We start from the raw sequence: 17,328 nt of genomic DNA, 5'->3' as shown, positions 1-17,328 counted from the left end.
TGTGTCTTACTATAGACTAAACCATATATGCAAGAGTGGGGGTTCCTTTTATATTTAGAATTACTACCTTCTTGGGACACACTTTTTGCTGACATCTTTACATATAGTATAAAAGACAACTATATCTACAGATTACGCAGAGATGAGAAAAGAACTTCTTACACTCTGAAGACACGCAACACCTCTCTACTTCCTTTTGATGCGTGAACCTATTTTGTTCTGTTTCGTATGTTTTGCTTTACTTTAAGAAAATAAACAACTTTCCTGAAGTATCGTGACAGCTGAGATGTCTATTTCAAACATTTTGGTGAAGAATGTGGTCCTGGATGAAGTATATTACTCTTTGACTCCAGTTAACGATCCTGCTACCACGGGTGAGTTTTTGGTCTGTGTTTATCACCTCTTGACAGCTTGCAGTTTAGCAAGGAGAAGGAAGAAAGAAAAAAAAAAAAGACCCAGCTTGTACGAGGTTGATTGACATTACTATCTGGACAGTGTTTTTCAAGTATTTTTGGATCCAGGAGGATTTCTGGTTAAGTAAAAGCATGACGTTACGTACGTGAAGATTTCTGCCAGGGTTATAGTCCCTGTCAGAGGAAGCTGGTAGCCAGGATACGCGAGACGTTTTAAAAGCCCACCATTGCAGGTAACCAGGCAGATGTTCCCTTTGGATGAGGCAAGTTTGGAAGTCGGATTCTGAATATTGAAGACGGAAGTCCAAGGACAATACACTACTCATCTCTTGTTTTTCTTTAAGCACGCACAGGACTGTCATTCTTAACAAGGGTGAGTGTGTTTGTTCATATAAGCAGATAAAATGAAATGGTTAACATCTCAAGCTCAGAAGTGTAAACATGTCCCTGTACTATCAGGAATTGATACATTCCATATACGGAATACAGACATGCAGTGGTTTATGAAACAATGTCAGAGTGTAGATAAGTTCTTAAATGAACAAACAACGTGAAGGTATGCTGCTATCAACTGACGCAGAAAAGGCCTTTGACGGGGTCTCCTGGGATTTTTTTACTAGCGACATGCTCATACATAGGTCTAAAATCTAATACGCTTAATTGGATATCCAATTTTTACCAACACCCTACAGCGAAACTAAAAAAAATCAATGGCACGCTCTCCCAACCAGTCCCTATATACAATGGCACTAGACAAGGTTGCCCCCCTTTCCCCTTTACTCTTTATATTGACTCTAGAACCATTAATGAGAACAATAAATAATTGTGCATCAATACATGGCTTCCAGATTGGCGATAGATCGTATAAAACTGCAGCATATGCAGATTTCCTATTTCTTATCACTCAACCCCATATCACAATGCCAAATCTCTGCAAGATATCTTAACACTATAGTTACATCATAGTTACATCTCAAATTTCAAGATTAATTACAAGAAATTTGAAGCACTTAATATTTCGTTAAAAGCTGACACGCTGTTTTCTGCTCGCAACAATTGCTCCTTTAAGTGGGAAGATAAAGCACTTAAATTTTTAGGAGTTTGGCGCACGCCTAAACTGGAATCCATGTTTGTCGCAAATTTCAACCCCCTACTCCAAGCCATGAGCAAAGACCTTAATAATTTAACCATTGAAATACCTTTCTTGGTTTGGAAGGGCTGCCATTGTTAAAATGACAATACTTCCAAGAGCATTATACCTGTTTCAAACCATACCTATAGACATACCAGGGACCTTTTTTAAAACACTACAATCAAAATTGAGAAAATTCCTCTGAGCCTCAAAACAACCACGTGTAAACCTTTATTACTAACCTTGCCAAAACAAAATGGGGGCATGGGTTTTCCTGATTTAAAAAACTATTATTATGCTACTCACATCGCCTGCATTATAGACTGGAATTGTCATCCAGACAATAAGGACTGGGTTAATCTGGAAAAGTCCTGTGATAAAACACTGGTTACTCATTCACCGTGGATACCTAGGGTCAAATGCCCAACCTCTTTGAAAACCCACCGTCTAATTGGGGCTACTCTTAAATATTTCATAGGCTTCTCACAAAAACAGACATATCCTCCACTCCTAGACCACTGACACCTCTGGATTCGAATCTAGATTTCCCACCGGGTCTCTCTGTTCAACCCAAACCATACACACGCAATGACTAACCACTATTAATTACACACAGCCTACACAAGGGGAAAATGAAACCATACTACAAGTTGAGAGAAGAACAAGACAATAGGGATTTGTCACCTTGGAGTTACAGGCAAATCTATAGTTATGTTTCTAACACAATCAAAAATAAACACTTCTCCAACACTCTGACCCCCTTAGAGAAAATCAGTTCAGATGGCAAAAAAATTGAGAAATCGGTTTCATTAGCCTATTCTTGTTTGCAGTCCATGGGGATTAGAGAACCAAACAAACATAAATTGCTATGGGAAAAAGCATTGAATACTTCATTTAATGATGAGCAATGGCTGAAAGCATGCACTTTTGCACATAAATGCTACATCAGTACCAAATTGCAAGAAACTTTGTTTAAGCTCTAAACTCATTGGTATAATACACCAAATAAATTGAAACGTTGGTTCCCTAATATCTCTGACTTATGCTAGTGCTGAAATAAAGAAGGCACCCTGCTGCACATATGGTGGAAATGTCCACTCATACAGACCTTCTGGCGTGAGGTCAATGAGACAATTGTTCAAATCACAGAAACAACAATTTCTCTATCTGCAGAATGCTATTTATTGCATATCTCTAATTGCACTATGAAAAAATACAAAAAATAATTGACACAATACTTACTCACGGCGGCCAAGTAGATTATCCCCAGGCTATGGAAATCCATTCACATCCCAACGCGTATAGACTGGCTTAAGGAAATTATCCATCTCTATGCTCTGGAATAAACTAGAGCTATAGCCAACGAACATACAGATACATTTAATGACACCTGGAGACCGTGAATTTTGTTCTGACACTCTTGACTCCTATAGGAGACATTTACCACCATAGATCCGATGGGTGGATGTATCCAGATGTTATGACATCTATTACTCGCCATTGCTCTTTGTTGCTCTCTGAGTTGAGAATGTTTTGACCACCTCACAGTAGCTGTTCATTCAACATTCTTATGCACCTGTTTTATATCAAGTAACATTGCACTTTATGCAAATGTTTGTCAACTCATATAACTTTAATAAAGTCATATTGATTAAAAAAAAAAAAAAACAAACAACGAAGTTTAAAGCTGCATGAAAATTTTAGTTATCTTTTTGTGAATATTTAAGCCCTAAAATGTGTGTTTATTACATGTGGTCATTACAAACACATACAAGAGGCAGAACAAGGCTTATAGGAGAATTTATTGAGATTGTGGAATAAACTGTATGCAAATTAGATAAATGGAAAAGAACTTGGTGTTTAGTGTTTAACAACAATCCTACAGATGAGGTTGCACGAAACAATAAGTTAATGATTGAGCAATTTTTACAAAAGATTCCAAACTTGGATTTGGTTATTAAATTAAAGGTAGTAGATTTACTTGAGGCTACCCAGCAAATGTTGAAAATGTAAATGCTTTGCCCAACCTGATGTTTCTAAAAGTCAACTGTAAAAGTCTTTGCAATAAGCATTTCTGGTAAGAGTAAGTTGTGGGGGGAGTCTTTCTCAGGGAATTGGCCAATCACAGTTCATGGGCAGGCCCCAGTCTGTGAGTTTCACGAGAAAATCAGTCTCCAAACAATTTCTTTGTTTTTGCTATATTTAGGTAAGTCATATTAAAAAGCAGTGTACATGTTTTTTGCAGATGTACAAACAAAATCTGTCAAAACCGATAAACAAGAAAGTTACCAAGAGTATAATGGGATAAAAAGTGTGACAGCTATGACTGACAGTAGTAGACTATCTTCTGCGCTCTCTGAAAAGAATATGACATTTAGGGTATACACTATCAGTCCTTACAGAGTAGCAAAGATCCAGTTACACAAACTAGCTAGCTATCCCATGACAGTTTTAATTTCTTCTGTGGCTCAGAGAATGACAGATTTTTGTATCAACCCTTCCACAGATACATGGAAGAGAGTCCATGGATGAAAAAAAAGGTACTATTACCTACCAATGTAATTGTTTTAAGAAGATTTTTAGGCCTGGTCAACTTTTCTCGGGAATTCATCGAGATTTTTGCAGACAAAGCATCTGTCTGAGTAAATCAGAATAAATTATGGAGGCTTACTGAGGATATAGGGCAAATATTTTTAATAACAGGAGAGGCCTTGTATATAATCATTTGAAGATCTAAAGAAAGCTCTTACAAATTCAGTATTTCTGATTAATGTAGATCTCTCTCAACCATTTTACATTCAAGTGTATGTGGGTGATGAGACAATTTCATCAATAAATTGTGTTAGACGTGCATTGGACAATGCTACAAATCAGACACATTGTGGGTTCTGCAACACTTGTTTTGCGAACACCTCATGGTTACACTAAAATATGTTATTACAAAGAAAGGCAAGGGGTGTTAATTCACAAAGATTTGCTTAGTGACAATTGGATTTTGAGGAGAAAGGCTTGTCAGTTGAAGTGGGAGATAAATACTTCTTGGCTCAAATGAAGCAATGTTAGAGACAGAGCCACAGTTGTGTAATTGAACATGAAAGAGTCACTCCTTCACGTTTTAGAGGACATTTGTCGGGAGGAAATTTACTGTGCCTGTATAGATGCATCCAGATATTGGTACAGTGGAGCATATGTGATGGGATTTGCGGTTTGGATTTCAGATCAGCAACTTGTGTTACAATATAAGCTTCCTGGATATATGTCTGCACAAAGAGCTAAACCTGAGGCTGCCTTGTGCTTGTTTGGCATTCAGAGTGGTTGTTCATTCACTCACATTGTATCTTTCTATATGGTCCCTGAGAGGCATAGTTGGTTCTCAAAAATAATCCACTTCAACAGATTCAAATTTCTTTCAGAAATAGAACATATAGAAAAGACCAAAATAAATCAGTGGTCCTTTTGCAAATTGAAAGCAATTGTGTAGTAGTCTAAAGAATATATGAATCTGATAAGGTTACTTCCTTTGCAAGATTTAATTCAGGTCACAGGATAAAGGGGGGGGGGGGCTGCAATTTTATCTTAGACTATGTGCAGACTGATAGTGGAGATAACATTTATTGTAAAAATATTGACGGTCAATTGGTTACTTATATTTCAACAATAATGTCTAGAACGCTACTGAAATTGAATTCTCTTTTTGCACACCCAGTAACTGATTTTTTTTGTATGAGCTAATAGAATAAATTTTCGAAATTGTAATTTTTAGAGCCCTTTGTCATCAAACTGACTCTTGTTTTATTTGTTTAAAGAACAATCCAAAAAGAAAAGGTAAACCTAAACTAAAGAGTGGCTGACTTATTTTCATGCTATACTTTTTAGCTTAAGAGCTTTAGTATTTTCTAGTATAGGTTTGTCACTTTCTGCGTTGATGACAGGACAAATAATGTCTATTATTCTATCTTTTGAGATTAGCTTACTTAGATATTTACAACCTGATGTACAGAAAAAAGTGTGGTTGCAAACCTTGCAACAAGTACAGGAACTTCAGAAGTTTGCTGCACAAAATATGGCTAGATCCTTGCTAGATTTTAATAGAAATTATGTTTTGAATAAGATTTCTACTTCTGAGTATGTCAAGAAATGTATTCCAGGAGTTCAAGTTATGGTTCAGAATTATAGATCTGAAGGTACTTGGGATGCCAACTGGAAAGGTTATTTTGTTTTTTTAAGTTATTTGGAACTATAGTATATTTTTGTTCAAAGAATGGGTAAACAACAGAAAGGCATAGAATGGTCCACAGTGATCACTGAAAAATCACTTAAGAAAAACATTTTTTGATAAGATATTGATACTGGTTTTCATTTTCTCTCCTAGATATGTCTTTCCTTTCTAAGTTTAAAGAAAATATTTTTTTTTCTGGATTTTTGAATTCTACTATGACCATAACACAAGCACAACTAAACTTTTATTTGTCACTATTTGTTTGTTTTTGCTTTCATCATTACTTCCTTTCTAATTGTGTTATCAAGGACTATCATTTTTTGGATGGACTTCAATGTTTTCCTCATATGGCCTTGTTTCATAAGAGACATTCTGATTGTTCGATCATTATGAGAGAGGGAGTTGGGATGTGATTCTCATATATGATTTTTTTTTATGAATTGTCTGATATAGAAGAATATGAGTGTTTAGAGCTTGAAAATATTTTAAAACACATTGTGTTGCTTATTGAAATAGAACGGATTATACAGTTATGGGAATATTATGTGTAAAATCTGCTGTATTAATCTTGATGGTAGTGACAAGATAGAAGGAAACATAAGTGACTCTGTGTTGACATTGAAATGTGATACTGTCCCCTACACAACCCTTGTTAGTCTAGCAGATCCTTGGAAGATTGATATCACAGCAACAGCTAATAATAATGACACTAGTTTAGTTTACATTATAGTTACATCTAGGTTTCCTAATTATTTTACAGAAACACATATTATGAAAAACTTGTAATCATAGAATTTATTTTATTTTACTACTTTTGTTGGAACACACACAACTTGGGAAAGTTAGATGGATGGGTTGCTATAACAACGATGTACAAAAATTGTACATTTGAAGCATTATTAACAATTAGAGGATAGATTTATCTTATTTTAAAAAGAATAGATTTGGGAATTATACATGACTTATGGATATATACTTCTACTGAAGGAGATGCTAATTATAACTAGATGAAAAAAAGATATAGTTAAAGTACATACAGGCTTGTGTGGAAGAGAAGCATCTGATTTATTGAGTTCAAACAGAGTTACTGTTGAACTAAATAATAAAGAATGTTGAAAAAAATAGCATAGAAAAGAGTTGCTTGCTAGTCATAGATAGAAAGAATATATAAAAATGAAGATGGCAAGTGAATAATGGAGAGCTATGATTACTTATACTTATGATTGTTTGGTGTGAAAGATAATGTATAAAGACTTATATTGTACAAATCATTTAGTTAAAGAAATTTCCAGGGATAGAAGCGATTTTATCTATTAATTAATCATTTATATTACAGAGTAATATAATTTGACATATCAAAGATATTATTTACTTCGTCCTTACATTGAAATAGGAAAATAGTTATATGATCTGGTCAAAGATGTAAGAGTGTTACAAAAAGTTAAATACATTTATGAAATTGAAGGAAGAAAATCTTTGATGATATTACATCATTTGGATGAAAAACTAACTAAAATCAATAAATAATATAAGGATTTATAGACTACCAATGGACTGAAATTGTTACAATTTTCACAGGAAAATCTCTGTGTTTTTGAGTGCTTATGTCCATTATATGGCATATCCAATTTAATTGTTTATTGTATTGTTGGTTATAAATTTGTTTGTATTGTAAGAAAAAAAAAAAAAAGATGATCAGAGACATATTTTATTTAAGATGAATGCACTTTTATTAGTTGATTATAGTGCATTGAGGGGGAATTGTTAGAGATTTAGAGTTTAATATTATTTTAAATTATAAACGTGAAATACATATGAATGTTCTAATGTAATATGTTAGTTTTGAAGGTTACTTCAATATGTCTTTGTGAAGGACAGAGAAGCCATTTTGCTATATTACTAGTCTGAGTTTCCATGTCAGTATGTTGGGTGGAGTTACAGTATGTGTCTTACTATAGACTCAAACCATATATGCAAGAGTGGGTGTTACTTTTATATTTAGAATTACTACCCTCTTAGGACAAACTTTTTGCCGACATCATCTTTACATATAGTATAAAAGACAACTATATCTACAGATCAAGTAGAGATGAGAAAAGAACATCCTACACTCTGAAGACACACAACACCTCACTCTCTCTTCTTTTGATGCATGAAATCGTTTTGTTTTATTCGGTTTCGTATGTTTTGCTTTACTTTAAGTAAATAAACAACTTTTCTAAAGTATCATGACGGCTGAGAAGTCTTTTTCGAACAGTCTATAGGAGACTAAGCAGAAGCCTAGATACTGGAAGAAACATAGTGGCAGATTTATAGTACAGTAGACATTGCAAATGGGGAAGCGTGATGGGACATATACCCCTAAATCCCTAAATGAACAAGGGCCCCTGTTTAGGATGTGAAAAGTCCCTGTAATTCTACCTAAAGGGGAAGGAAATGATCATCCTTTGTGACTGTAACCAAGCTCTAAGTCAGATAATTGTATACATCTACACAGAAAGTGGGTACATTCTGGAGATTTAAAAATCATATTCTACATAGTGTCAACACAGAATATTAGGGATGAGGGCAAGAGTTGTAATCCTATAGAAAGAATAGAATCATCTATATCAGGAAAAAGTCCATTACTGAGTTCTCCAGTTCAGTTAGCCAAAGTCTCGGCAAATTAAAAAGTGGCAACAACCGGCTGCAAAGCTGGACCTGCCAAAACAAAGGAGGACTTCAAAAGCGTCTCCAAACATCTACAGCTGCAAGAAAAAGGATCTGAACCCTTTGGAATGATATGGAATTCTGCACAAATTGGTCATAAAATGTCATCTGATCATCATCTAAATCACAACAATAGACAATCACAGTCTGCTTAAACGAATAAACACACAAATAATGAAATGTTGCCATGTTTTATTGAACACACCATGTAAACATTCACAGTGCAGGTGGAAAAAGTATGTGAACCCCTAGACATCTCCAAGAGCTAATTGGAGTGAGATGTCAGCCAACTGGAGTCCAATCAATGAGATGAGATTGGAGGTGTTGGTTACAGCTGCCCTGTCCTATAAAAAACACACACCAGTTCTGGGTTTTCTTTTCACAAGAAGCATTGCCTGATGTGAATGATGCCTTGCACAAAAGAGGTCTCAGAAGACCTACGATTAGGAATTGTTGACTTGCATAAAGTTGGAAAGGGTTATAAAAGTATCTCCAAAAGCCTTGCTGTTCATCAGTCCATGGTAAGACAAATTGTCTATAAATGGAGAAAGTTCAGCACTGCTGCTACTCTCCCTAGGAGGGCCCGCTTCCACATTGGCCAGGAGGGGGATCCGTGTGACAATAGCAAATTTCCATTCGCTATTGTCACACAATGGGTGGGCTCGGGGCGCACTGTTCTGCGCCCCAGCACCCCTAACGCACCGGCCGCCACTGCCGAGACAGTAAAATAATTTCAAGTTCTTCAGGTGGCCCGGTACTGTTTGATCCATGGACCGGTACCGGTCCGCGGCCTGGGGTTGGGGAACACTGCCATAATGGATACACTGGGAGGCAATCACAGCAAGGCTTTTGTCATTGTCAAATCACCTAAAGTTAGTAGCGGCAAATAACCCATGGTGAAGAATCATTTTCTGTGTCCTGTACAATAAGGATAAAACTTTTAATTCCTCTTTGGGGATAGCAGAGAGGATAGCGGTTAATTACTCAGCTTATATTGCAGTTTACCAGTCCTTCAAATGTGATGGCTACACTATTTTTATTTTTTTTTTTTCTTATCTACACTCATTTCCCTGCTGTATTTATGTTAGAAGCCATGGTTGTCACATGGGCTAGATTTCAAACATGTCTACTATGGTTAATATCCAACGCATGGCAGATTGATGGGACTAGCAATTTACAAGGATAAGGATGTGGCTAGGATTTCTTTTCAACTTGTGAAGTTACAAGGGCACATATTACACAAATATATAATTAGCCTAAAAAAAAAAAGAAACCAAATGCAGCCTTCACATCCTTTGTGGTTTACATATGCTTGAATTATGCTGGTCCAGAAATGTGCACACTCATTTTTTTTTTTTTTATTTAACTGTGAACATATACACATTTACTTGAGCAATATAATATTGTTGGCATTAAAAGATAAGTAAACCTCTTACCTTGATGTTCCCCACTTTTACTGTATAGCTCCCGCCTCTGTTCCCTTAAGTAGGCACTCATACTGATGGCGTGAGAAGAAGACTCAAACCTAAGGCAAACAGTTGATTCAATATTACATACTAATCCTATAAAAAAGAGGTACACATAACATTACAAACTTTGTTCTATTATTATGCCTATTAAAAGTGTACAGGCTGTTTCAGTGCCAGATTATTTAAAAGAGCAAGGCTGGCCATAGACAGACCAAAATTCAGCTGGTTCAGCAGAAACCGGCCTAATTTTGAATGATCTATGGGCAGGCTGGTTGTATTTAGGTCTATCCAATGATCAACTTCAATACAACCAGCCTGTTGGGTCTTGTTCGTTGGATTACTGACGGTGGCTATAGCTGCAGGCAGTGATCCTTCTAACCTGACAGCTGGGAAACCTCCCACTGTCAGAATACAATAGTGCAGTGTGAGGGATTCCCCCAACAACACTGAGTTTGCTGATGGGGGAATAGAGCAATTTTCTTTCCTTCAACCTGTGGTTAGCAAAAATAAAATTTTATAATGTATGGCTTGCTTAACACATCACTTAAAAGAACTTGTAATATTACTAAGTGATTATGAGCAAGTGAGAAAAACAAAAACAATTTGATTCATTAAACATAAAGTGAAGTAATAGGACAGGAGGGTTGTCAGAGACTATCCACATGAAAATGACCAAACTTTTTTTTTTTTTTTTTTTTAAATATGATCTACTATATACAGTGCCTTGCAAAAATATTAATTTTTCATGTTTTGTTGCCTCGCAAACTGGACTTAACATGGATTGTTTGAGGATTTGCATCATTTAATTTACAGAACATGCCCACAACTTTAAGCCCGCATTCACACTGAAGAGGCACGACTTGTGCACTACTTCGGGGCGACCTGTGAAGTCCCGTGCACCGCGACTTCGGTGCGACTTGCACGGACTTCACATAATGGAAGTCAATGCAAGTCGCCTACAGGTCGCCCCGAAGTAGTACAGGACCCTTTTTCTAAGTCGGAGCGACTTGTGTCTCTCCTATTAGAATGGCTCCTGTACTACACAGTGGGAGCGGGAGGACCGCGACTTGTCAGGCTGACAAGTCGCCTGACAAGTCGGATCAATGTGAATGAAGACTAAAGATGTTTTGTTTTTTATTGTGAAGCAAACAACAAATAGGACAAAATAACAGAAAAAGTCAATGTGCATAACTATTCACCCCCCAAAAGTCAATACTTTGTAGAGCCACCTTTTGTGGCAATCACAGCTCCAAGTCGCTTTGGATAAGTCTCTATGAGCTTACCACATCTTACCACTGGAATTTTTGCCCATTTCTCCTTGCAAAACTGTTCCAGCTCCTTCAAGTTGGTTGGTTTGCGCTTGTGAACAGCATTCTTTAAATCTGACCACAGATTTTCAATTGGATTGAGGTCTGGGCTTTGACTAGGCCATTCCAACACATTTACATGTTTCCCCTTAAACCACTCAAGTGTTGCTTTAGCAGTGGGTTTGGGGTCATTGTCCTGCTGGAAGGTGAACCTTCGTCCTAGCCTCAAATCACGCACAGAATGGTACAGGTTTTGCTCAAGCATATCTCTGCATTTAGCACCATCCATCTTTCCCTCAACTCTGACCTGTTTTCCAGTCTCGGCTGCTTAAAAACATGCCCACAGCATGATGCTGTTACCACCATGTTTCACTGTGGGGATGGTGTTCGTTGGGTGATGTGATGTGTTGGATTTGCAACAGACATAGCATTTTCTTTGATGGCCAAAAAGTTCAATTTTAGTCTCATCAGACCAGAGCACCTTCCCACATGCCTTTTCAAAAACTCAAAACGGGCCATTTTGTTTTTTACTGAAAGTAATGGCTTTCTTCTGGCCACTCTGCCATAAAGCCCAACTCTATGGAGCGTACGGCTTATTGTCCTCTTATGTACAGATACTCCAGTCTTTGCTGTGCAACTTTGCAGCTCCTCCAGGGTTACCTTAGGTCTCTGTGCTGCCTCTCTGATTAATGCCCTCCTTGCCCGGTCCGTGAGTTTTGGTGGGCGGCCGTCTCTTGGCAGGTTTGCTGCTGCGCCATGTTCTTTCCATTTGGTTACGATAGATTTGATGGTGCTCCTGGAGATCATCAAAGATTTGGATATTTTTTTTAATAACCTAACCCTGACTTGAACTTCTCAACTACACGGTCCCTTTCCTTTTTTGGAGAGTTCCTTGGTCTCCATTGCAGTTTGGTTAGTGCCGCTTCTTGCGCCTTTCAAAAAAGGTGTGTATATGTAATGACAGATCATGGACACTTATATTGCACACAGGTGGACATCATTTCACTAATTAGGTTACTTCTGAAGGTAAATGGTTGCACCAGAGCTTTTTATTGGCTTCATAACAAAGGGGGTGAATACATACACACATTCCAATTTTCTGTTTTCTATTTCAAAAAATAGTTTTATGTATATATTTTTCTCATTTCACTTCACCAACTTAGACTATTGTGTTCTGATCCATCACATAAAATTCAGATTAACAAAACATTGAACTTAAGGCTGTAATGTAACAAAATAGGTAAAAAGTAAAGGGGGTAAATACTTTTGCAAGGCACTGTATACAGTATCTCACAAAAGTGAGTACACCCCTAATATTTTTGAAAATATTTTATTATATCTTTTTATTTGACAACACTGAAGAAATTACACTTTGCTACAATGTAAAGTAGTGAATGTACAGCTTGGATAACAGTGCAAATTTGCTGTCCCCTCAAAATAACTCAAAACACAGCCAATAATGTCTAAATTGCTGGCAACAAAAGGGAGTACACCCCTAAGTTAAAATGTCCAAATTGGGACCAATTAGCTATTTTCCCTCCCCGGTGTCAAGTGACCTGTTAGGGTTACAAGGTCTCAGGTGTGAATGGGGAGCAGGTGTGTTAAATTTGGTTATCGCTCTCACTCTCTCATACTGGTCACTGGAAGTTCAACATGGCACCTTAAGAACTCTAAAGATCTGGAAAAAAAAGAATTGTTGCTCTACATAAAGATGGCCTAGACTAAAAGGAGATTGCCAAGACCCTGAAACTGAGCTGCAGCATGATAGCCAAGGCCATATAGTAGATTAACAGGACAGGTCCCACTCAGAACAGGCCTCGCCATGGTCGACCAAATAAGGTGAGTGCACGTGCTCAGCGTCGTATCCAGAGGTTGTCTTTGGAAAATAGAGGAATGAGTGCTGCCAGCATTGCTGCGGAGGTTGATGGGGTGTGGGGTCAGTCTGTCAGTGCTCAGACCATACGCCGCACACTGCATCAAATTGGTCTGCATGGCTGTCGTCCCAGAAGGAAGCCTCTCTTAAACATGATGCACAAGAAAGCCCGCAAACAGTTTGCTGCAGACAAGCAGGCTAAGGACATGAATTACTGGAACCATGTCCTGTCGGCCGATGAGACAAAGATAAACGTATTTGGTTCAGATGGTGTCATGTGTGTGGGGCAGCAACCAGGTGAGGAGTACAAAGACAAGTGTGTCTTGCCGACAATCAAGCATTGTGGTGGGAGTGTCAAGGTCTGGGGCTGCATGAGTGCTGGCAGCACTGAGGAACTACAGTTCATTGAGGGAACCATGAATGTCAACCTATACTGTAAAATACTGAAGTAGAGCATGATACCCTTCCTTGGGAGACTGGGCCGCAGGGTAGTATTCCAACATGATAATGACCCCAAACACACCTCCAAGACGACAACTGCCTTGCTAAAGAAGCTGAGGGTAAAGGTGATGGACTGGCCAAGCACGTCTCCAGATCTAAAACCCTATTGATTATCTGTGGGGCATCCTCAAACGGAAGGTGGGGGACAGCAAGGTCTCTAACAACCACCAGCTCTGTGATGTTGTCATTGAGGTGTGGAAGAGGACTCCAGTGGCAACCTATGAAGCTCTGGTAAACTCCATGCCCAAGAGGGTTAAGGCAGTGCTGCAAAATAATGGTGGCCAAAAAAAATATTGACACTTTTGGCCCAAATTGGACGTTTTCATTTAGGAGTGTACTCACTTTTGTTGCCAGCGGTTTAGACATTAATGGCTGTGTGTTGAGTTAATTTGAGGGGACAGAAAATTTACACAGTTATACAAGCTGTACACTCACTACTTTACATTGTAGCAAAGTGTTATTTCTTTAGTGTAGTCACATGAAAAGATGTAATAAAATGTTTACAAAAATGTGAGGGGCATACTCACTTTTGTGAGATACTGTAACTATCCAATGTTCATCCTTGCCTAAAAGGGTGCAGACACTACATAGTTTTTTTTTTTTTTTCTGTATTTTTTTAAGTTAGATCTATACCTCCATACAGGGCCATGCCAGTTGAGATGCTGCCCAAGGAAGCCCATTTTTGCAGCACACAGCCAGCTTGGTGATTTGGACCCTGTTAAAAGTGCAAGCTTTGTGTCACTAAGTAAACGTCTCTGCTCAGTCACTGTGCCTGTCACACAAAGTGCATCCAGTAGTAATCCTAGCAGGTATTTGCTGGATGTGCAGAGAGTGGTAAATAGCTGCGGCTGCCGGCGTTCTGTCGTTTTAGTGAACAGGGCCAGAGGCCGCACCTATCCGCTGAGAGTCACAGAAGAAGTGGTCGCTGCAATTCACACCAGTCTTAATCAGTGGTGTGAATGTAGCCTTAGAGTTTCTCTTTGAAGGTATAATGCTACACTCATGTAAGAAGATAATATGGTAACGGAAACTGATTACAAAAGCAAAACAGCCAGAATTTGAATTTCAGAAAACATGTTCTTTGGTTATATTAGTAACTGTTAGGCAAGTTTTTGCTGGACACACACTTTAGGGTCCATTTAAACCTTAGAATAAAAGTTGAGCACGCACAAAAGCATGTGCATTAACATGCATTCGCATGATGCACTGTCATTTAACATGTGCTGCAGTACACATTTTTTTTTTCTTTTTGTAAACGTCGCTAAGCTTTATTTGTAAAGTGGACTTCAACTGACTATTTTGACTCCTACATTTATGTGCATTGTAGTGTGCTTACATGCAATATGTTGTGTCTTGACAAGAGTTAAATGTTTCAGGGTTCTACAATGTATGTTAATGCACATAAAACAATTGTCCCTACTTCTGTCCCTTATCTTCAGATTGCCATCTTTTCAAATAATAAAAGCTTCACGCTGAGTCCAATGTATACATCTACTCCAAAGAAACCGCTAGATATATGGATTTAAAATGTATTTTTATGTATGCTGTGTCAATAGGAACACTTAAGAAAACATACAATGTGGGTTTCTCATTTGATATATATATATATATATACACACATACACAGCGTGTGTGTGTGTGTGTGTATATATATATATATATATATATATATATATATATAGCCATCGTCTTTTACCTGCTGCCAAGATAGACTAGGGACCAAGGACTCTGAGATGTGTAGTGCGCATACAGCAGTAAACATGGAAGCAACTAGTGTTCACTGCTCAATCCAAACAAACAGAAGTGAGGGGGAAAGCAGAAGTTTTGGCTGGCATTACACGGAAACAGAGAAACACAGTAAGAAATGATTTAATGAAAATAGATTACAGGGCCAATAGGTAGCTGATGTGTATGAATTGTTTTTGGTGGATGATAATGTTTAGTGTCAATTTAAGGTTTACCAACACTTTAAATTAAGCATATTATATAAAACTAGGCAAAAGTGCAATCACACGTACTTGAAAAGAGAATTCTTAGGCTTCTGGGGTTTCTTTTTAGCAAAAAATGCTGCAAACTCTCTGCCAGTGCTAGCATAGCTGAGCTGGGCTGATGGTTCTGATGACGTCTTGGTGTTCTTCATGTCAAGATATTCAGTGAGCAGAATCTGCACAAAACACATTAGTCAGTATCACTTAATAATCCATCACAAAAAGCAATTAGAAAAAAAAAATGTAAAACAAATGTATTTTGACCACAACAAAGTAATAAATGGTTGAACAAAGTAATAAATGGTTGAACATTGCTGAATAAAAATAAGTTTGTGGTAGGCATTCACTTACAAAACCTTGGATTTTACCTTGTGGATATGGGTTTCTTACTGTAGTCTAGCTGTTTTCTTCTTTGTGAAAAAATATTTAACAAAAGAAAAACTAAAAAACTACCTTGAATATGGACAGTCTTCAAAAAAACAAGCTTATACTTAAAGGGTAACTTCACAATGAAAAAAAGATTTGCTGGACCTGTCTTTGTATGTCTCTTCTGCCCAAAAAAAACCTTCCACTTTTTGCAAGCAACCTTTTCCCTAGAACACTGCCTGCTGCATATGTACAGTGTAGTGCAAGTTCCGAGTTTCAAAAACTGGAGCCTAATACTAGGAACATGCAACTCTATCATGCATGCATGGGATTTGCATTAGCACAGGCTGACCTATTGATGAAGGGTGGAGATACGAACAGTGGACAAAGCGTCTAGGAAGATGGCAACGTTGACTGTGGAGTGGCAAAAAGGGAAAACCAACTCTGGAACAACACCAAGCATTACTAAAAGCAAAACCTCTTTTTTTGTTTTGGACAGTGTAAAGAGGGAGTAGAAAGGTTTTTATTGTTGTCTGTGTTCCTGTTAAGGAAACTCACCCTTGGTACCCACTATCACAGAGTGTGGGAAAGAAAGAAAATGCCAAATTTTAAGTTATCTCCAGAACAGAATTAGAAGGGGGAAATCTTCCATTGCAGACAGAGATGGGAAACCTTCCCTTAATCTATCCTAAATGTCAAAAATAAAGTTTTCACTTTTGTTCTACATTGAGAATATATCAAACAGCATTTCTGAAACAATTACTTATATTCTGCAGGTTGCATTAAAATTTAAACTGTTCATGGTGTTGGCATGATTAACATTTTCACAGAAAAGAAAATTGGTTCTGCTTACTGTATGATATTCACCTCCATCCAGTAATTTATTTTTTACAAAAAGTGTACTACAGAAGGTCCATTTTACACAAATGTACAATAAGTAGAGACGAGCATAAGCCTTACAATAAGTAGAGATGAGCATAAGCCAAATTGCATGCACGAACACACAAGCACAAACACACACGCACACACACACACACACAAACACACATGGATTTGATAAGAAACAGGTTGAAAGATAACCACGAGGGCTATATTCCTTGTAACTGTGAAATCAGCAAGGCTTATTTACTACCTGATAAATAACTGATGGAAACTGTCTTCTTGTGATATTGTTTGAAAGACTCATATTTTCAGATGACAGAGAGAATAGAATATCGGACTATAAGGCCCCATGCACACGGGGCGTTAGAAAAAACGTACGTCAAAGTTAGTTCTGACGCCGGAAAAAGCAGCTGTAAAAACGTGCTTTCAGTAGCTTTTTCCATTGGCGTTATTGCACGTTTTGCCACGT

General features: G+C 37.6%; 1 protein-coding gene across 1 annotated transcript in view; it reads right to left on the bottom strand.

Moving 5' to 3' along the window:
• EXOC4 (exocyst complex component 4) overlaps window positions 1–17,328 on the bottom strand; it is an 809,165-nt gene that overhangs the window by 568,969 nt on the left and 222,868 nt on the right. The window contains exons 8-9 of the mRNA XM_082254329.1: window positions 15,642–15,787; window positions 9,910–9,998 (exon numbers count right to left, since the gene is read on the bottom strand). Of these exons, the coding sequence (XP_082110455.1) occupies window positions 9,910–9,998; window positions 15,642–15,787 (235 nt within the window). The remainder of the gene's footprint in view (window positions 1–9,909; window positions 9,999–15,641; window positions 15,788–17,328) is intronic.

Source organism: Pelophylax lessonae (genome assembly GCF_965119305.1).
Source record: "Pelophylax lessonae genome assembly, chromosome: 4".
NCBI classification, from domain to species: Eukaryota; Metazoa; Chordata; class Amphibia; order Anura; family Ranidae; genus Pelophylax; species Pelophylax lessonae.
Note: the sequence above shows the minus strand (reverse complement) of the source record. Positions and strands in the feature narration are given on the sequence as shown.